Source organism: Myotis brandtii, unplaced genomic scaffold (assembly GCF_000412655.1).
Source record: "Myotis brandtii unplaced genomic scaffold, ASM41265v1 scaffold32, whole genome shotgun sequence".
NCBI classification, from domain to species: domain Eukaryota; kingdom Metazoa; phylum Chordata; class Mammalia; order Chiroptera; family Vespertilionidae; genus Myotis; species Myotis brandtii.
In genome coordinates, this window is record NW_005362269.1 from 9,251,819 (window position 1) to 9,273,292 (window position 21,474).

The window sequence follows — 21,474 nt, forward strand, 5'->3', positions numbered from 1 at the left end:
GAGACAAAGATAAAATCATATAAATATGGGAAACCTCGTCTGTAATTTCACCCAGAATTTGAGAGACATTTTCCTCTGGGCCCGCGCGTAATAAATGTAACTCCATCTTTCTAAGCGTTGCTTGGTTCTTCTCCGGTTTTTCTGTAACAATAACACTATACTACAACAAAAGTTATGTGAATGTGGTCTCTCAGAACTCTAGCATGAATTTCTTTTGCCTTCTTCACAATGTTATGGATAGATTTGTTCTTACCCTATCTTAGCAATTTCAGCATACACATTTTTTCATTCCTTATTAAGTCAAGAACTTTCACTATTTTGCTTAAAGGAAACATGCTATGGATTATCTTTGGCATATCTGAATTGCCAGCATCAGCAGTAGGATTTAGTAAATGTAGATCGCTAGAAATATATTGTTTATAATACAAAGAGGAATGTATTAATTTTATGTTAGGGTTTCAAACAAGGAAACAATATGTATTAATGGTTAGAGACTTGGGTTCTAAAATCAGACTGATCTTGGTTCCAATCTCGGCTTGGCCACTCTGTTCTATATTGGGCACCGACTTACTGCCTTCCCCAGGCTCACTTTTGTCTACGGTTCTGAATGTGATCCAGGCTCTGCCAGTCAGATGCACTTGCTGGAGACTTTAAATCAGAACTGAATTGAGTGGAGAGAGAGGAAAGGCACAAAACATCATTTTATTGGTGCTGACTACCTGAGAAGCAGAGTGGTTTTGCTGTAGCAGCTACAGCAGTGGCTCTCAATTCAGCAGGCGGTCACCATAGCTAGGCAGGAGCAGAGAGTACCTTTCCAATACAAGCCTAGGCTGTGATTGCAAGAGTCACATCTAAAAACTCAGCCTAGAGACCGTTTCTTCAGTCTTCCCAAGAATTCTGTAAGTCTCCTTCTGCTTAAACTAGCTACATTGGATTCTGTTTTGTTCAACTAGACATTCACTTGCTAACCTGTGTGGCCTTTTGTAAGTTACACAACTTCCCTAGGGCATCACGTCCTCACTTGTAGCGGAAATGATATTAGTAGCTGCCATAGGGGAGATTTAGGTGAGAAAATGTCTCTAAACACAGAGCACAATGCCTGGCACAAAGTAAGCATTTAATCAATGGTAGTTACTATTATTACATGACAATAAATATAATAATCATGATACTGGCTACAATGGAGGGGTGAGCAGGCGTAGGTGGTAGGCTCTGGAGGCCACCACGAAGAAGGAGGTATTTGATTTGCAAGAATGAATCAGCAGCATTGAAAGCATCCTGAAAGGAAGTGTTTTCAAGTGGTAACAACACAGGGAGCAAGGTTCACAGTCTGAAAAATACCGGTCTGAGCTGCAACTCATTGGGCTGTAACTGTCAGACCAAAACAACGTGCGGCTCCCGGAAAGGCTTCAGGGAAGGTCTGTGGGTGTATTTACACCTCGGGCTTAGGATGTTCACATCAGGTTTCACAGAATGCTCTCCAGCCATCAGTAAAAATGCTAAAAAAGCCACAGTGTGGCATTTCCACTTAATTAGGATCAAGAATAAAATGAAGCCAGGAAGAGCCAGTTTTTGCAGGATGATGGCATTATTGGCACTTTTCCTGAGCCCAAAGGAAAACCAGGTGAACAAGTTTGTATCCCCACCCCTCACCCCCCAGGAGATTTGCCATAGACAAATGGATAATGATACGGTGACCACTTAAACTGCATTTTGAACTCTCCTGGGCAATTTCAAAGCAAGGGGGAAAATGAGCATTAGCAACAGAAAAGAAGGTGGGCATCGTCCTCAGAAAGGTAAACAGACACAATGTGAGGTTTTGAGCAGAGCCTCACCCAACACCCAGAGTCCTTGGGGACTTAAGGCCTCATTTAGTCTGTAAGAAAGTGCTTTACCTTAAAGAAGCCACATGGGAACCAGTTGCCTTGTAACTGCTCCTTGCTGTTCATTGAGTTGCAAGCCGAGCCTGAGCCAGCACATCCCACAGCTGTGCTTACCACATGGTCAGAGGGGTGAGCAGTTCTTGAGCGCTGCTGGGCTCATAGAATTGCCATGACAGCTTAATACCGGTGAGGGATGGAAGCCAGCCCATTCAATGTACCCGGGGGTTGGCATGGTCGTTATACCGATGTCTTTTCAATGTTACAGGGCAAAAATCCAATAAGGGATTGCGTCTACTGCTAAAAGATTTCTCTCCAAATTCTCTGTGTCAAAAACTGCAGATTCCAAAGGTATCTGTTGATTCAAGTGGAAGTCTTGATCACTGCCAGGATAACACAGTCTACCCACATTCTACCCTATGGTACACGCTCACTTCATTATTGGCTTCACTCTGCATGCCAAGTCAGAAACAGCCTAACGGTGCCATGAGGGACAATAAACCGAGCAGGCAGATGTTCACCTGTGAAACTGGGAGATACTAATTTGATACTATAAATGGTGCTTCTTTTTGGTTCGCCCACTTAGGAATAATAAAATAATGGTTCCCTTTGCAATTAAGAACATAACTATACTTCTTCCAGTCCAATGCATGTTAGGTTCCTTTTACATTTTTGTATTTTTGAAATCAGGATATATCTAACCAAGAGAAGAGTAGGCTCAATTTTATCTTTCTTATTAGTGTATTGGTGAATCTTGCAATCAATGGTATTTAAGAGAAGAAAAATAGTTATGTGTCAGATATTGACATATTACAAAATAGATAATCCTGTATTGGGATCTTATTAGTTCAAAGGCTGACCCATGGGGTATACAATACTTCTACAGCTCCTTAATTATTAAATTCTTTTTGCTTTTAGACCACTCCTCTTTCGTCTACACTTTACCCAAGATAATGCTGAAAGAAGGCTCCTTGAACAAAGTGGGTGCTGCCTGGGTTCCTAGATTTGATATTGGGCTGGAGAGAGAGAGAGAGTCAGAAGAGAGCCCCAGATAGTGTTGGGCACTCTACAAAGGAAGGGGGGAAAATAAGTTGTAGTTCCATCTGTTCCTTCCAGGAGTGAAAGAGTGAAATAATCTGAAGAGCCTAAGCCTCAGAGGAGCCTTGGTACCTCTGAAGAGGCCTGGCCTGCTCTTCTAAAGAGGGAGGCTGTCTGATTGACATGCCCACTTCTACTCCTGCCCCACCCCATTCAAAGAAGACGATGGCTATGAAAACAGTCACAATCATATAGAAGTGCTGAGGAAACCCATGTCAGGTCAGAGAATCCACATCAGTAACATGTTTGCTTTTAGACCACTCCTCTTCCGTCTACACTTTACCCAAGATAATGCTGAAAGAAGGCTCCTTGAACAAAGTGGGTGCTGCCCTGGGTTCCTGATTTGATATTGGGCTGGAGAGAGAGAGAGTCAGAAGAGAGCCCCAGATAGTGTTGGGCACCTCTACAAAGGAAGGGGGAAAGGTAAGTTGTAGTTCCATCCGTTCCTTCCAGGAGTGAAAGAGTGAAATAATCTGAAGGGCCTAAGCCTCAGAGGAGCCTTGGTACCTCTGAAGAGGCCTGGCCTGCTCTTCTAAAGAGGGAGGCTGTCTGATTGACATGCCCACCTCTACTCCTGCCCCTCCCCATTCAAAGAAGACGATGGCTATGAAAACAGTCACAATCATATAGAAGTGCTGAGGAAACCCATGTCAGGTCAGAGAATCCACATCAGTAACATGTTCAGGTTCAACTAGCCCTTTATTTACAAATATGACTTGACTACACATAAAGAAAATCATTAGCATGAAAAAAGGCCACGATAAACATATAAAAGGAAATAGAAAGACAAAGAGAGTAGAACACTTGTACAAAAAAATAAATTGATAACTTTTAAATAAAAATAAATCAGTATCTTTTATGACTATGAACAATTGACTATGGAAAATAAGCAATCAAAGAATAAGAAAGTTCTTAGAAATTTAAACCATGACTGCCAAAATATAATACTAGTAATAATTTTTTGAGTAAAATAAATATTACTAATCTGGAAGATACAAATCTACAAATTTCAATTCAGAGCCATGGTAAATAGATGTGGAAGATCTGTCTAGTAGGGATTGCAGAAAGAGAAAATAAAGACGATAGAAGAGAAAATTTAGAAAATGTGAATTAAAAAAAGGATTGCTCTTTACTGAGGGATCTGTAGAGTTCATTGTTTTCATTTTTCACACTCAGTATCAAGATGAACCCTTTATAACTAAGTTGCTTTCTAATGATGGAAGAGGTAAAAGGACAGAAGTCTTGAAGTCCAGAGATACATGAAGTCACAAATATTATCTGCACGAGGTACCAGAGATTCTAAATACACATGCTGGCACTTATCTATGGTTATGAGGAACTAATAATAGATAAATGAAGTCATGTTCCATCAAGGTATCTACACACAGCAAGGACGGGGAGAAAACCACCCCACTTCCACACTAGATGCAATTTATGAAAATATCAAAACAGGCCAACGATGCAAATTAAATTTGTATGCAGTGACATCAAGAAGCATTTGCAATGTTCTCTGCTTTTCCTTCCATTAGTAATTATGACTAAGCTCCACGGCAATGTCACGGGAATATTTTTCTAACTTGAAAGAATTCAAGGATCACCTGAAGCACTGGTGGCTTCTCTGTTTACCACACCACCTGCACAGGCTCGGGCACCTTCTCTTCTGGTGTGATGATTCTGAAAGCCTGAAGGAGATCAAAGGCCTCAATGGGGTTCTAGATTTTTGGAAACATAGGAATATGTGGGGTCTTCAGCCTTATTTTTCACAGACATAACTGGACAATGGACTCCTGTCAGGAAAATCTGAGAAAAGAAAGATTGCTAGATAAGTAGCAATAGACCATCAGTAACACACACAGTGTTCTATTTAAAATCTTAGCAGGGATGTGGTTTTTCTCTTAAGTAGCATTGCTCCCAGAGGCACATGCATATGGGATCTGCATCCTCGTATAAACCAGTGCTTAGCTAATCATCTTTTAACTAAAGTCCTACACATTTTTGCATGAAGCCAGAGCTCCTTAGAATTCATATAATCTCATCCTGTGCCCAGTGCAAGAATTCCTTCGTTCCCAGAAAGTGCCTTTACAGTATATAACCACCCACAGGATTTTTCACCAGCTGTAATTGCCAAGACTTAAAAAAAAAAATAGTTCAGCCCTAAATTGCCTTTTGGCATCTTCTACCATTAGTCTAGTTTTGCCCTCAGGGCAGACACAGTCTGTTCCCTTCAGAGGAAATTCTGTAGTTATTTGAAAATAGCTATCCATTAAATATTACCACCCTGCCTCCCTAAGTCTTCCGTCCTCAAGGTAAATGCACCCCTTTGCCCACTCATTTCTTCTACTGGTTCTTCACACTCCATGGTTTATGTATTGTTTACATTTTGGTTTTCTGATTGCTAAATATCCCTCTTAAAATGTTGTGACTCTAATTGAGCACACTGTTCCAGGCCTGATCGGATAATGATAATAATATGCTATCATGATAACAGCTGCTACTTACGGAAATATCGGTACCAAGCATTGCACAAACATCTCTGTCTTGATTATTACACTACCTATCAGGTATCACAACATCGCAGACAGGAGAAACCATAGCTTGAAAAGCTAAGTGACCTGTTTGGTTAGCGTGAGCAACACATACTGTATTAAACAACTACTCGGAGTCAATGAATGTCCTCCCATCCACTAGATCACACTAGCTCAAACCTGAGCTGATTGCTGCTTTCTCTGGGATAAGTATTTTGGACATATTCTAAGGTGCCTTCAGTTTTTCCTTCGGGAGTAAAGGGGCACAATACATTCTTATTTCCTCTAGGTTTTTAAAAAATACTGTGTGTCTATCTGCTAGCATATTGACTAGTCCATATCACAAACTGCATTTGGAATATATTAACCCGGTGCCATAGTAAATTTTGTCGATACCCCAAGTTGCTTAAATATATCAATCCATATTGACCTCTTTAATAAGGATTGTTTGGGATGGAATTGTGGAGAAGAAAATAGAGCCTTTATTCTATCAATAATTTAAGTTGTTTTTATATGATATCAAAATATGGATTATGTAAGACAACAAGTACATGCCTACTTTCTGCTTCCTAAAGCATGGTGAATCTCTCTAGAAGAAGAGATGCCAGTGCCAACACACGCTCACACACCCCCCGCCCCCCAGGGACCTTTGCTACACTGACCATAGAAGCTTTAGATTCATCAGCAGGTGATCAGTTTAAATGTTGACAAAACCCCAAATGGACTGTCCTTTCACTTCACCCAAGAACAGATGTCAAAGAGCTTGCTTTTAAATACTCCTCTTTGAATTTTGAAGCTAGCTATTAATTATTTTCCCTTTGGCTAAAGTAAAAAAAATTTAATAGCAACGAATACTGTAGGCACCGCAAGTAGATAGCCCTACAGATAATGAGGCTTAATTGGAATGTAAATGCAAGGTCTGAAATAAGATCTGCAAAGGTTGATAAGGGCAATGCTGTGCTTTGGGACTCTTCTTGGCTGGATATACCAGATCTCATCACTAGAGCAAATCTGTGGCAGTATAATAATAAAAATTAATGTTATTATAGTAATAATTATTGATTACAAAAGATACTGTTTATTAGATATCTGCCATGTGACAACAAATTCTTAATCTATATGAAATCATATTAGTTCATTTAATCTTCATAACAACTCTGTGTGATAGATAAAATTATCCCATTTGCGGAAACTGAGGCTCAGCTACATAGGGTGACTTTCCCAATGTCAGGCATATAATCAGTGACTGTGAGAGGCCAGCAAGAGCTGGTTTTGGATGCTTCCACAAAAGGCAGTGGTAGGATGGCTTTTAAAGGATCTAGAAGGAATGCTAAAAGGAGATGGTTGACTTTCTGCCTCAGTGACACTTGGCATAACCCTGAGACGTTAACTATGAAAGAGTTAAGGAGAAAGTTCTACCCTCTCTGGTTCAGTGTAGATTGCACTAAGGCTGAAATTGATTGAGAAAAGCAACAACGTTGAGAATGAGAGCACTGATCTTATTCTCTGACACAACTCCAGTCCAACTCATCCAGCCATAGGCTGAGATAAAGCACACAAACAAATGAGAAACGGAACCTTTGGAGTTTTAGTAACATGAAAAGCCTGTTAATGGATCCAGTTAAGACAATGTTATATCCCACACCCCAAGAGGAGTTCAATACCATATAAGACAGCCTGTCTCTTCTGAGGAGGGAGAGGGGTCCCTCAAAATCAATAGCTGATATTGATATTGGACGGCTGATCTGGCTCAGAATATCACAGAGTAGCCCCCTACCTATTCCCATTTCAAAGATCTGTAATACTCCTTGCACCTCTCTCTTCACTTCTGGATAGAGCCTGCTAAGTAACCTTACCATATAATGGAATGTTGTTTCCTCGACATGGTTTGAACTTCATATATTTTTAAAAAGAGACAAATGTTTCACTTGACCTAACAGTATTAGGGCCCTCTTAATACTCTTAAGTACTAGTATACTCAAAGGCATACCTGGGACAATTCATTATCCTATATCAGTGATGGCGAACCTATGACACGCGAACTCATTTTTTTGGTTGATTTTTCTTTGTTAAATGGCATTTAAATATATAAAATAAATTTCAAAAATATAAGTCTTTGTTTTACTATGGTTGCAAATATCAAATAATTTCTATATGTGACACGGCACCAGAGCTAAGTTAGGGTTTTTCAAAATGCTGACACGCCGAGCTCAAAAGGTTCGCCATCACTGTCCTATATAATAAAAGCCTAATATGCTAAGTGTCCAGTCGTCCATTCAACCAATCAAAGCATAATATGCTAATGATATGCTAAGGTCACTCGACTGCTAGCTATGACGTGCACTGACCACCAGGGGGAAGACGCTCCAACCAGCAGGTTAGCTTGCTGCTGGAGTCTGGCCGATCGGGACTGAGCACAACAGGCCGGACACACCCTGGAGCCCTCCCACAGTCCCTCTTCAGCTGGCCAACCTCCCGTATCCCTCCCTGGCCCCTATTGTGCACCAGGGCGTCCCTCAATCTGTCCTGCAGCCTCTCTCAGTCTGGTACCCCTTGGGGGATATCAGAGAGCCAGTTTCGGCCCAATCCCCCAGGCCAGGTCGAGGGACCCCACTGGTGCACGAATTCATGCACTGGGCCTCTAGTTTCTTTACAAGACTTAATCTTATCCCTAAATAGCAAGAACATTCTAAAGAACCTTTTATAGCCTAGCACATAACTTTGTTGTCATTGGTACTTTGAGGGTGATATTTCCCTGGATATATAGGTGAATATGCCAGTATCCTTTTCCCAATCTGACTGAAAGTTTCAGAGAAAGATATAGACAAGATATATACATGGGTGTAGTATATAAGTTTCATTTCCTACATACTGATACATATTATCAGGGCCCATTTAGTTCAGCAAAATCTTACTAATTCTACAAAACTTCTCCATTCCTCTAAATCTAAGAAAAGTTTTGTGGTTTTTTTTAAATATATTTTTTATTGATTTCAGAGAGGAAGGAAGAGGAAGAGAGAGATAGAAACACCAATGATAAAAGAATCATTGATCGGCTGCTTCCTGCATGCTCTACACTGGAGATCGAGCCTGAAACCCATGCATGTGCCCTGACCTGGAATCGAAACGTGACCTCCTGGTTTATAGGTCGAAGCTCAACCACTGAGCAATGCCGATGGGCCTAAGAAAAGTTTTGAAATAAGCACAGTTCACTACCTTTCTAGAATCATCAGGACTTTATTTCAAGATTTACTCTAGTCTTTCTTTAAGATGTTACTAAACTAAGTTCTCATCTTGGCAGCACTTTCATTAAAGGAATTTTACATTGTCACATATATTTATTTAAATAAAACCTATCTCCCTCAGCATAATAAAGGCAGGGACATTGTCTACATTTGTTCACTATTAAATTTTTATAGTGTATTACAATGCCTTATAAATAACTAAAGTTCAATAAATATTTAATGAATGAGTAAATTCTTGAATGAGCCAATGCATGAATAAATGAACAATGAGCTCAAGTCAATATTTCTCCACTCCAAGCTGTTCTGAATCAAGTTATATTATCCTCTCTAAAATGAAACCAATATACTAATTGTTGATAAGGAGATAAGGTGATAAGGATTTAGTAATGCCACTATTAGGGTCAACTGTATTTGAGAGGAGAAAGAAAGGGAGGGAAGAGGGAGAAAAGAAGAGAAATAAGTAGACATGAGGAAAAAAGAAAGAGGAGATGAGGTGGAGGAAGAAAGAGGATGAATGAATTCCTAGAGTTTACTTAACAGAAAAGAATAAATGAGTAAGGTAGAATATCAGAGATCAACCTAAGAGGTAGTTATTTAAAGGATCAGATCCTAATTTCAATATGCTTAGTTAGTTTACTACCTGCTTACAATAATAGGGCCTGGATATCACATATATTATTAATATAATACCATATTTCATTTTCCATAACAATGATTTGCTGTTTAAATAAATATGAATAAGCCCCATTTTTTTTGTAAGGACAGTCTATTTTCCTGATTTTTAGAACAGCCATCTTCCTGTTAATCTGATCTCTCCGAAATCAGTGGCTCTACTAAGATAAATCAGCTATCAATCCCCGCAATAGCTCAGAGCACTGCGCTACTCAGTGGTTGCATGTTCTTAGACATAGCACTTTCCCCCTTTGTGTCTGTTTCCCTAGTTGTAAAGACAGGAATATTAATATCTACCCTATAGACTTTAAGCTATAAATGCTTATAGGAGACAAAAAGGTCATTATATAGTAACAGAGGGGTATATTCATCAAGAAGATATAACAATCATAAATATTTATGCACCCATACTGGAACACCTAAATATATAAAGCAAATACTAACAGAACGAAAAGGAGAAATAAACAGCAATACAATAATAGTTAGGAACTTTAATACCCCAGTACCAACAATAGATAAATCATCCGGATAGAGAATCAATAGGAAATAGCAGATTTGAACAACACTATAGACCAGAGATTTTCAACCTTTTTTATCTCCTGGCACACATAAGCTAATTACTAAAACTCTGCGGTACACCAAAAAATATATTTTTTGCTGATCTGACACAAAAAAAGGTAAAATTTTGACCCATTCACACCAAATTGCTATCGTTGTGTTGGTTGTTGTCATTCTTTGTCTGATAATTTAAGGGAAAAGAGGTTAGTACCCCTGACTAAATAGTCAGTGCCCAGCCATGGCACACTGGTTAAAAATCACTGCTATAGAGCAAATAGATCTAACAGACATCTGTCTATAGTACATCCTATCCAACAGCAATAGAATAAACATTCTTAAGCACACATGGAACATTTTCTAGAGTCAGCCATATGTTAAGCCACAAAAGGAAAATTCTCAAAAATTCAGACATATAGACCAATGAGACAGAACTGAGAGCTCAGAAATAAACCCTCGCATACATGGCCAAATAATATTTGAAAAGGGAGCCAAGAATACTCAATGGAGAAAAGTTAGTCTTCTCAATAACTGGTACTGGGAAAACTGGATATCTGCACGCAAAATAATTATATTTGAAACCTATCTTAAACCACTCACAAAAATTGACTTGAAAGGAATTAAAGATTCCAGTGTAAAACCTGAAACTGTAAAACTCCCAAAGAAAACATAGGGAAAACATCAGTCTTGGCAATGATATTTTGGATGTACCACCAAAAGCACAAGTAAGCAAAATAAACAAGCAGGGCTATATCAGATTAAAAAGTTTCCATACAGCAAGGGAAGCCATTAACAGAATGAAGAGGCAACATATGGAATGGCAAAAAAAAATATTTGCAAAAAATGTATCTGATAAGCAGCAAATATTCAAAATATATAATGAACTCATACAACCCAATAGCAAAAAAACAAATAATCCAATTTAAAAATAGGCTGAGAAACTGACGAGACGTTTTTTACAAAGGAGACATACAAATGCCAACAGGTACAGGAAAAGGTGCTCAACATCACTAATCATCATGGAAATGCAAATATAAACCATGATGAGATATCACCTCACACTTGTAGGAATGGCTATCATAAAAAAGACAGGAGATAACAAATATTGGTAAGGGTGTGGAGAAAAAGGAATCTTGTTCAATGTTGGTGGGAATGTAAATAGGTACAGTTATTATGAAGGATTCTCAAAAATTAAAAATAAAACTACATGAAGGGACCTAGAGAGTATTATGCTAAGTGAAATAAGCCAGTCAGAGAAAGACATGTATCACATGATCTCGCTAAAATGTGGAATCTAATGAACAAAATAAACTGATGCACAAAATACATCCAGAGACATAGAAGCCTGGAACAGATTGTCGAGTCTCAGAGGGAAGGTGAGGGTGGGTGGGTAGGTGGGGGTGGAAGGGGAAGAGATTAACCAAAGAACTTATATGCATAAGCCATGGACACAGACAATAGTGTGGTGAAGGCCTGGAGGGGTTGAGTGTGTGTGTGTGTGGGGGGGGGGTGTGGAGGTCAATGCAAAAACAAAGGGGACATCTGTAATACTTTCAACAATAAAGATAAACTAAAAAAAAATAAGATGAGACTTTAAAAAATAAATGGGAACATTATTAAAGGGAAAAAATAGAATTACTATATGACACAGCAATCTTACTTCTGGGTATATATGTGAAGGAAATAAAATCATTCTTGAAGAGATATCTGCACCCCCATGTTCACCACAGCATTATTTACAACTAGAGGCCCGGTGCATAAAATTCGTGCATGGGTAGGGTCCCTAGGCCTGGCCGGCAATCAGGGCCAATCTGTGGGGCGACCAGCAGGCAATCGGGGTGCCCCCAATGGCACCCACCTTGGCTGGCCTGGGGTCTGCAGGCTGATGGCAGCTCCTGCATTGAGCGTCTGCCCTCTGGTGGTCAATGTGCATCATAGCGACCGGTTGTTCCACTGGTCGGTCAATTTGCATATTAAGCTTTTATTATATAGGATAGTCAAGGCATGGAAACAACAGGCCTGATGCACGAAATTGGTGCAAGGGGCTCAGCCCTCAGCCCTCACAGCCACAGCATCATCTGGAAGGTTGTTCGGCTGTCTGGTCTAATTAGCATATTACACTTTTATTTTTATAGATATATGCAATGGAATATTATTCTGCCATACTACAAAGGAAATCCTGTCATTTGTGATAACATGGATAACTTGAGGGCATTATGCTAAGTGAAATAAGTCAGGCAGAGAAAGTCTAAAACCATTTGTTATCACTTACATGAAATCTAAAAGAGAAAACTGACCTGATAGAAACAGTGTAAACTGATGGTTGCAAGTGTGGTGGTTGGGGCAGATTGGTGAAGGAGATTAAGGGCCACAAACTTTCAGTTATAAAATGAATAATATGTGGCTATCTAATCTACAGTATGGTGACTATAGTTCACAATACTGTACTGTATACTTGAAAGTTGCTAAGAGTAAATCTTAAAAGTTTCCAACAGACACAAACACATACATCAAAACAAGGTAACCATGTAAGGTGATAGATGTGTTAACTAACCTTACTGTGGTAATCATTTCACAAAACTTATATATATCAAATCATCACATGGTACATACTCACACAATATTGTTTGTCAATTATATCTCAATAAACCTGGAAAAAATCTATGCTACCTCATTTACCATGGTAACTATAAAATGCAATGAGATATATAAAAGCCACTTTATAAAATATAAATTTTCCAAAAGTCTAAGGAATTATTAATTTTTCAATATTCAGGTCACAATTATAATTTAATTCCATGCAACACTGGGTGTTGCCTGTGTCTTTAAGGCATTAGTTCTTTCAAGTAAGAAGGCTGTGGAAGGCTCAGATGACATGTACAATAATGATTATTAAAATCCAGTCAAATTCTACCATGAACAATTCTCTTACTGTAAAAATTCATGAGTGGTACAAAGGCACATATTTTTGCAAAATATCCTAACATCAACAATTTGAAACAATTAGGTTTTGGACTTTGAAGGACAATATTCTGCACTCTAAACTGTGTTATTAGTTATGAAAATGCAAAGTTAATCCCAAAGATATTTACATAAAAATAATCATAAAAATCCTATAGTGCAATTTTATTAAGCAGTTCTACATGGCAAAGATCTAATGTGAAAAGAATGATGATTTGGAAATACGAGTATGAAATTAGGTTCTTAAAAAAAATGTGTGTAAATGGAAATAACCCTGGAAGTTATTTTTTTTTTTTGGAATGGGCAAAAATGCCCACGATATGTCATAAATGCTGGATTTCTGCTCAGAGCAATGATGGAGAGTCACGCTGCCTGACACAGCAAGAGCTCCCAACAAAGGCTGAGAGTACCCGCACAGCAGGCTGGCTGCTCATTATCTGGAACGCTAGATAGAAAATTGTCAGCTTCCAATAGTTTGGTGGGATGAGGTATGAACACTGTACAAAGAACTGACAGAGAAAAGAGATTCAAAATCCTATTCCACTTCAAAGGACCTCCCTGAGTGACCTCTGAATTGAAGCTGGGCTGTGACATCAACATTCTACTCAACAGGGCAGGTGACTGAATCCTCAAGGACACACACTATGGCCTAGAAATGCAACAATACTGCAAAACAGGTCCACGCAGGAAAGAGAAGAAACACATATATACACGCATCTTGCTCATCAGATGGCTTTCAGCAAGAATATAAAGTAAATTTTGACACTGAAAATAGTCCCTGGAGAAAAGCAACAACATCTCACTAATCCACATTCTATGAGGTTTCAACTATTCCAGAAGGCCACATTTCTTTTGCAATTCAAAAGTGATAATGCTTCTGAGAGACAAAAATTTTTCGGATACCGTGTGGCCCCCTGCCACCTTCACCTATTGTCCCAAGCCTGGGGTAGCTATCTGTACCAAATACTGTGCTTTAAATGACTAGAATAGCCCTTGGTTTTCTTCCAGGCTCTTAGCATCTTCCTTTTATTGCTAGATTACTTCTCTCCTTCACACCTCTCCCAGGGATTTGGGGACAAGACTAAGAGGATTGCAGCAGCAGTAGGGCAGGTACTAGGAGTGCCTCCCTCCATCACAGTTACTGTGCTAGCAGAACCTCTGCAGGCCTGTGGTCTGGAGAACCCGAAGTAGAGTTCAGTCTGGCTGGATTCTCAGAAAAACTTACAGCTTTCAATTTCCAAGGTGCAGTTTTGTTCATCCAGTGGGTACCGCCTGAGGTCCATCATGCAGGCAGCTGTGGTTGTGATTCTAGAAGAGAAAGAGCAAGGATACATGCTGTTAGCTGGCCCGTGGCTAGAGTTGGAAAAATTAAATCCAAGTATCAAAGAGGACAGAACTGGGCCTATAGGAGACTGATTCAGCCAAAACTCTAATGAGAGAGAGTACAGCAAACTTTGGGTAACCATTTACCCTTAGAACCTCGTGCTGATTTGTAAAATAAAGAGACTGGACCAAATCAGTATTTTCCCAAAGTGTGGTCCATGGCCTACGTGCACAAAATCACCAGGGAGTGTTTGATAGACAGGCAGTTCCCGTGCCCCAGAATGCTATGTTTTTGGGGGGATGGGGCAGTGCCAGGATTCTTATTTTAGGAGCATCACAGGTGATTAAAGGTATCAACACAGACATTCTTCTTCCGTTCACCTGGTTTCTCCTCCCTTTCTGTAGACCCTGAAATCTAATCTTCAACAATTTTGGCTTTGATCCATCATTTTTGAGCTTTCTGTGCATAGTATAGTACTTTGCAAATGCTTTAATACAAGTCACAATCAGCCTTCCATCTATCACCTGAATTGCTCTGTCCTGCCTGAGTGATCTTATATTCTTATGACCTGTTCGAGGGCTTTCTTCTATGGGCTGGCGGAGTTATTTATTTAGAACAGTTGGTTCTTTTATTATTTTATCAGAGAGAAATGAATATGTCCCTTTAATGTCTTTATGTTTCTCTGTCATCGTTCTTCCATAATCTCTCTGCAGAAGGAGCCAAACAGCATACAGTCCTAGACGAGTTATCAACATATGTTTTCTGAACAATGAGGCAGCATAAGGTCATGAATAAAAAAAAAACACCACAAGTCTTAGAACTCAACAGACACAGGTCTGAATTCTAATTCGGCCTCACTGACTGATTCACATCAAGATGGTTAATATCTCCTAAGCAACCTTAGTTTGTTTGTCTATAAAAAGGGGGGATATTATTAACAGCAATAATAATTACCTAACAGGGTTTATGTAAGAATTGATATAATAATTTATATAAAGAATATAAAAGAGTAATGGCATATAATGGGTCCTTTAAAAATTCATATCTGCTGCCCTGGCTGCTGTGGATCAGTGGTCAAAGCATCGGCCTGTATACCGAAGGGTTGTGGGTTTGATTCCCAGTCAAGGGCACATATCTGGGTTGCAGGTTTGAGCCCCAGCCCCCAGTTGGGATGCGTGTGGGAGTCAACCAATAGATTTGTCTCTCTCACATCAATGTTTCTTCCTCTCTCCTCCTCCCTCCTTCCCTCCCTCTGTCCCTCTCTCCCACTCTAAAAATCAATGAAAAATGTCCTTGGATGAGGATTAACAAAAGAAATTTTTTAAAAAATTACATCTGCTAAAGATAACAAAGAGTAGAAATTGATGTTGAATGAGATCAACTTTGCCAGACTACTCTGAGAGGCACTCTACCGTGTTTTGGGAACAGAGAAATAAGGTGCAGACAGAAACAGTCCATAGCTAGACCTTTTCCATTAAATGGTCTTGGACAGAAGTAGACTGAGTCTGTGGAATTCCTGTCAGGTGTGAGAGTCCTACTCCTCAGTTGTAGGATGAAAATACAGTAGTGACCCCTTATCTATGGCTTCATTTTCTGTTGTTTTGGTTTCCTGCATTCAACTGTGCCCTGAAAATTAAGTGCAATGTTCCAGAAATAAACTATCCATAAGTTTTAAATTGCGTGATGTTCTCAGCAGAATGCAGTCTCATGCTGTTCTGCTCTGCCCTGCCCAGGATGTGAGTCCCGCTTTGTTCAGTGTCTCCACACTGTGGACGCTCACCACCTGTGAATCACTTAGTTGCCATCTTGGTTAGCAGATTGGCTGTCAAGGTATCACGGTGCTTGTCTTGTGTTCAGGTAGCCTTACTTTACTTCATAATGGCCCCAAAGTAGTCATGGTAGTCATTCAGACATGCCAGAGAGAAGCCGGAAGTGCTTCCTTTAAGTGAAAAGGTATATATGTACAGGGAAAAAACACACACAAAAAAACCCAGAATCTATAGGGTTTAGTACTGTCTATGGTCGCAGGCATCCACTGGGGGTCTTGGAACACATCCCCACAGATAAGGGGGGCTATTGTGACAAAAAGGAGGGAGCCATAAACAGATGCCCGACTGTGTAAATCAGTGAAGTTTGCAATCACTACTATAGGTTGTGGTTCACACTTTCTGCTGATACATATTCATGGCAGTTAACATCTGTGAACGAGTGTTGTGAACAAGAAAAAGAAATCGACTAATGATATCACAGAAGCACTGAGTTTCCACTCATGCTTGAAAAATAAAGTAGAAGAAAGTGTTTTTCTCACATCAACAACACCCATATTTACTCCAGTGCTTTGCATCTTTAATGCGGTAATATACTTCATAAAGCTGAAAAATATGTAAATGTTTACTAGTTGATGCTTATGAGGCATTTGTGCCTCCTATTGGATTAAAGCAGAAACTCTGTAGCCAAAGTAATCCATTTGGAATCTTGATCATACAAGAGTGACCTGGGACAAGTGACTTGTATTCTCCAACACTTGGTTACCCTGAAATATCTGAATTAGATACTTGCCATCATAATTTGTTGTGAAATGCTAAATGTAGAAAGAATCTGTAATTCACAAAATATTCTGTAACTTTTGTTATTACTACCTGCTAATGAGTAGATACAGTGATAACTCATTTGACCAGTGGTTCTTTGATAGTATACATATGTGCCTATATACATGAAAAAAAATGTAGAAAAATCACAGACTTAGAGGCAAACCAGAGCTATACAATATGATGTAAATAGCTTCTGAACACATAAACATACAAAAATATGCCATATGTGTATATGGAGCTCTAGTTAATAGATTTTAAGACACAATACAGACATGAATCTGCTTGTTACATGTATAACTGAAATATCTGAATTAGATACTTGCCATCATAATTTGTTGTGAAATGCTAAATGTAGAAAGAATCTGTAATTCACAAAATATTCTGTAACTTTTGTTATTACTACCTGCTAATGAGAAGATACAGTGATAACTCATTTGACCAGTGGTTCTTTGGTAGTATACATATGTGCCTAGATACATGAAAAAAATGTAGAAAAATCACAGACTTAGAGGCAAACCAGAGCTATACAATATGATGTAAATAGCTTCTGAACACATAAACATACAAAAATATGCCATATGTGTATATGGAGCTCTAGTTAATAGATTTTAAGACACAATACAGACATGCATCTGCTTGTTACATGTATAAGAAACCTGCATCTTTTCCAGGTGTTTTGTGAGACTAAGGACCAGAACTGTGTTTGTCTTGTTTGTATCTTAAGTACTTTGCCAGGTGCCTGGCATGTGTCACTAATCCAAGATTAGAATAGCAATGATAATAATGAATAGTGACACAAAGAAAAGAAAAGTCATGATTATAAGCATTCTCAAACAGAGGACCTTGAAGCAACTCTCTATATTAAGTGCCTAATTAAATTTAAAACATTCTCAAATAAGTTTGAAAGTCAAGTCATCCTTATATAAGAAGCTACCTGGGATGAATCTTATTTGGAAAATCCCAGTGAGGAGCATACAAATCTATTCTTTGGGACTTTCTGATTTATAACAGGGGTGAGTTTCTCCGGGAATAAGTCAGAACAACAAAAATACTTAATGGGCATTTCATGAACATGCCTTCCTGAATCCTGATAAACACCCCTAATGAGCCTTAAATTATGCAACACCACTACTAGAGTCTTTGAAGGGAGGCTACTAACTCTACAGGATCCTGATTAAGTTTGAGGACCACTGTGAAACACATGGCGATGATTCTGTCTTCAGTCAAAGGAAAGAGTTCATGATGCCTCCAGAAAGTACTTCATTTACCAGTGGCAGATCCTCCATAGTTAAAAGTAGAAATGGGTCTTCCCTGGGCTGAATACTATTGCATGATAAAACACAATTTGAGAAAGGCCAATATTCTGACTGGGCTGAGAGATCTTTGAATAAACTCTTTATTCCTTAGCCACTGGGCACTGCCGTCCAAAAACGACATGTGCTATAAAATCCTCACACAGTCCCTTAAAGGCATCTATAAAATCAAAATGTACAACAGCTATGCCAGAATTTTGTAGCAAAGCCATGCCCCGTATTTAATGGTGTCATTATGTGAGATTTGATGATGCTACCATGTCATCCAAAGTTCGAATATGGCCAAAGAGAGTTAATAATAATAAATGCCTTTGCCCCTCAGCCAATAGGAAAAAAACTCACAATCATAATCAACAGACATGTTTCAGGTCTTTCAGCAGGCTCTTCAGGAGGTGATCAGGTTAAACATGGGTCTTCACATGTGAGAAACTTGCTAGAATTTCAACCAGAGATTATAAGAAAGTAACTTTGAACTTCAACTTTGCTTGAATTCTTTATCTAGATAACCCTCCACATTCCACAAAAAAAATTGTTTTTTTCAACAACTTCCTATGTTTTATAAGAACATCAGGTGCTTCATCTCCAACTATATTCAAAACATATTGCTCTAATTCTCAGTATGCTTTTACTTTGTTCAAAAAGTGCTTTTACTTAAAAGCTCAACTTATTCTAGCCCTGGACAGTGTGGCTCAGTTGGTTGAGTATCATCCCATGCACCCCACAGGGGGACGTATAGGAGGTAGCCGATTGAAGTTTCTCTCTCACACAGATGTATCTTTCACTCCCTCTCCCTTCCTCTCTCTAAAGAATCAATAGAAACATTTTAAAAATAAAATCACAACTTATTCTAATTACAAAGAATAAAGGAATCCTGTAGCATTAGTAGGCATCATTACTAGAGAAAAAATAGTATGTTAAAAAAGTCATTTATCAAAAATATATATTGATATATATTTTTTGCTAGCTGCAAAACAAACTAATTAAAAATGTAAGCTAGAGGGGAAAAGATACAAATACTGAATTTTAGCATTAGAGTACAACCTGAAATTTTGAAAACTTTTAAGGAGCACATCTGAGTCACTTCTCCTAAAGGCACTTAAATTTTTTTTTTGCTTTTACAACTCAAGAAGACTAACACTATTCAGTGTCTCACAATTATTTTTAGCTAGGAAACTAATTTCTCACCTATATCCCTCTTGTAATATGCTCTTGCTTGCTCTAGAGTAGGTAAGAATATTGCTGTAGGAGTTAGGTAACTCATTCTTAACAATAATAACATACCTCATGTTAATTAATCACTTACTAAGTTCTAGACACCATCTAGGGTTACTGAAATGTATCATCTTATTTAATACTAGAGGCCCAGTGCTTGAAAATTCATGCACTGGAGGGGGGGGGTCCCTCAGCCCATCCTGCCCCCTCTCACAGTCCAGGAGCCCTCAGGGGTGGGAGGTGACCTGGTGATCAGGGGAAGGTGATGCCCCATCATCCCTCTGCTGCCGCTACTACCAGCAGCACAAGCCTCTGCCGGCCCTGGTTACCCGCTCCTCGGGCTGGCCCTGGGCGGCTGGGGGACTGTGGGGACTGGGTGTCGCCATCTTGTGGCTGTGGGCACCACCATCTTTGAGGGCGTGACAGTCAATTAGCATATTCCCTTCTTATTGGCAGTGGGTGCCACCATCTTTGCGATGGCATGAGGGTCAATTAGCATATTCCCTCTTTATTAGATAGGATGAGGAATGTCCTATTATTATTCCCACTTTAGGTCCTGTTACTATTTCCATTTTGTAGATGAGAAGATTGAGGCACCGAAAGGTAGAGTGGTTTTCTCAAGGGTCACAGAGGGAGCGCTAGAATTGGGATTTGAATCTAGGATGTCTGACTGGAGTCCACATACTTAACAAGTAAGCTATAAATAACTAGCTAGTTGACCTTGATAAAGTCATTTAGCTTCTCAACGGCCCATTTCCTATATCCCAAATGAGCTTGAAAATTCTATAATCCTATGAAAACACATTACACGTTCTATGACCCTGCATATTTTGTAATTTTGTTTTATCCACACATTCAAATACTGTACTTCACAGCTGTTCATCCTGTTGTAGTCAATTATGTAGATGAGCCCACCCCAGACAAGCAAACACAGGCCTCTCCCCAAGGAGTCCCACTTCATATTCTCCTCTGACTGAAGGTCTCCCTCAGCATTCTCCTTCCAGCCTATGCTCTTGATTGACCTCCACAGAGGCCTTCTGCTTAAATTAATTCTCCGACACTCACGCATAATTATTTGTAAAAGCTCTCAACAAGTCCTCCTATGGAGTCACATGCACTACTAGGCTCAACCTTGTAATCACCAAAAAAGTAAGATTGCTAGCAATCACGGTCCCCTTTGATAAATCGTGGGTTTCAGATTAGAGCTATTTGTACTCTTCTGCAGCTGTTTGGCCTTCTATGACTCTGCTTTTCTGGAATCTTATCCTCTGGGAAGATACCGTGACCATTAAAGGGCTAGACAGACTTCTGCTATAGATTCAAGTAGGATTCTGAAAGACATTTTCTTAAATAACATGCTGTGGAATCCAAACAGCAGTAACTAACAAAATATTCACTTTATGAGCATATAAATAATATTCAATCAGAAATATTAATAGACATGGCCATATCAATCTAATCCTTTATTATTCTCCTCCAGTCAGGCAGCCCCTTATTCACCAAAATTTCCCAAGTTACATTCCCTATGGTATCATCCACAAATCCTGCCCTTATCTCAGCAATGACAATATCCTCTCTTCTCTCTAAGTATGTCTTGAAGGAAGTCGGAGTCCCTGAGAAAAAGTCATCATTCTATTTTTTGACTCATAGCCTAACAACAGAAATCTGACTTCAGGTCATTGTAAGAGATTTTATTGAACCAAAGTCACTTACCAACTAGAAAGACACAGAGCTGGGACTCTGGTTATTTCAACAATGATTTTTTGTGTTCACAGTTGAAAACAATATTGTGCCGGATATTTTTTGTTGCATTCATTAAAATATATTTAAAATGCTTTATTTGATTTGTGAATATCAGAGTCACACCATTTCAGAATAAATGCATCAGTTTTATTCTAGCCATGTAATTTTTTTTAACAAGTAAAAAAAGTGGCTTAGAGATGTTGATTTATAGCTAGTCAGTGACAGACGGAGGTTACAACTTCAGATGGGTCTGGTGTCATTTCTTCTAAATCTCATCCAGTATTATTTAAAAATATAAACTACATACTGGATGTCTCCTTTCACCTCTCCAACTCCATCCTCCATCCTTAACCAT

The 21,474-nt window shown here is 39.0% G+C and overlaps 1 protein-coding gene across 3 annotated transcripts in view; it reads right to left on the bottom strand.

Moving 5' to 3' along the window:
- The window catches only part of GABRB2 (gamma-aminobutyric acid (GABA) A receptor, beta 2), a 203,984-nt gene that overhangs the window by 86,187 nt on the left and 96,323 nt on the right, over positions 1–21,474 (bottom strand). For all 3 annotated transcript variants that reach the window (XM_005870570.2, XM_005870573.2, XM_005870571.2), the window contains exon 6: positions 14,162–14,244. In XM_005870570.2, the coding sequence (XP_005870632.1) occupies positions 14,162–14,244 (83 nt within the window). The remainder of the gene's footprint in view (positions 1–14,161; positions 14,245–21,474) is intronic.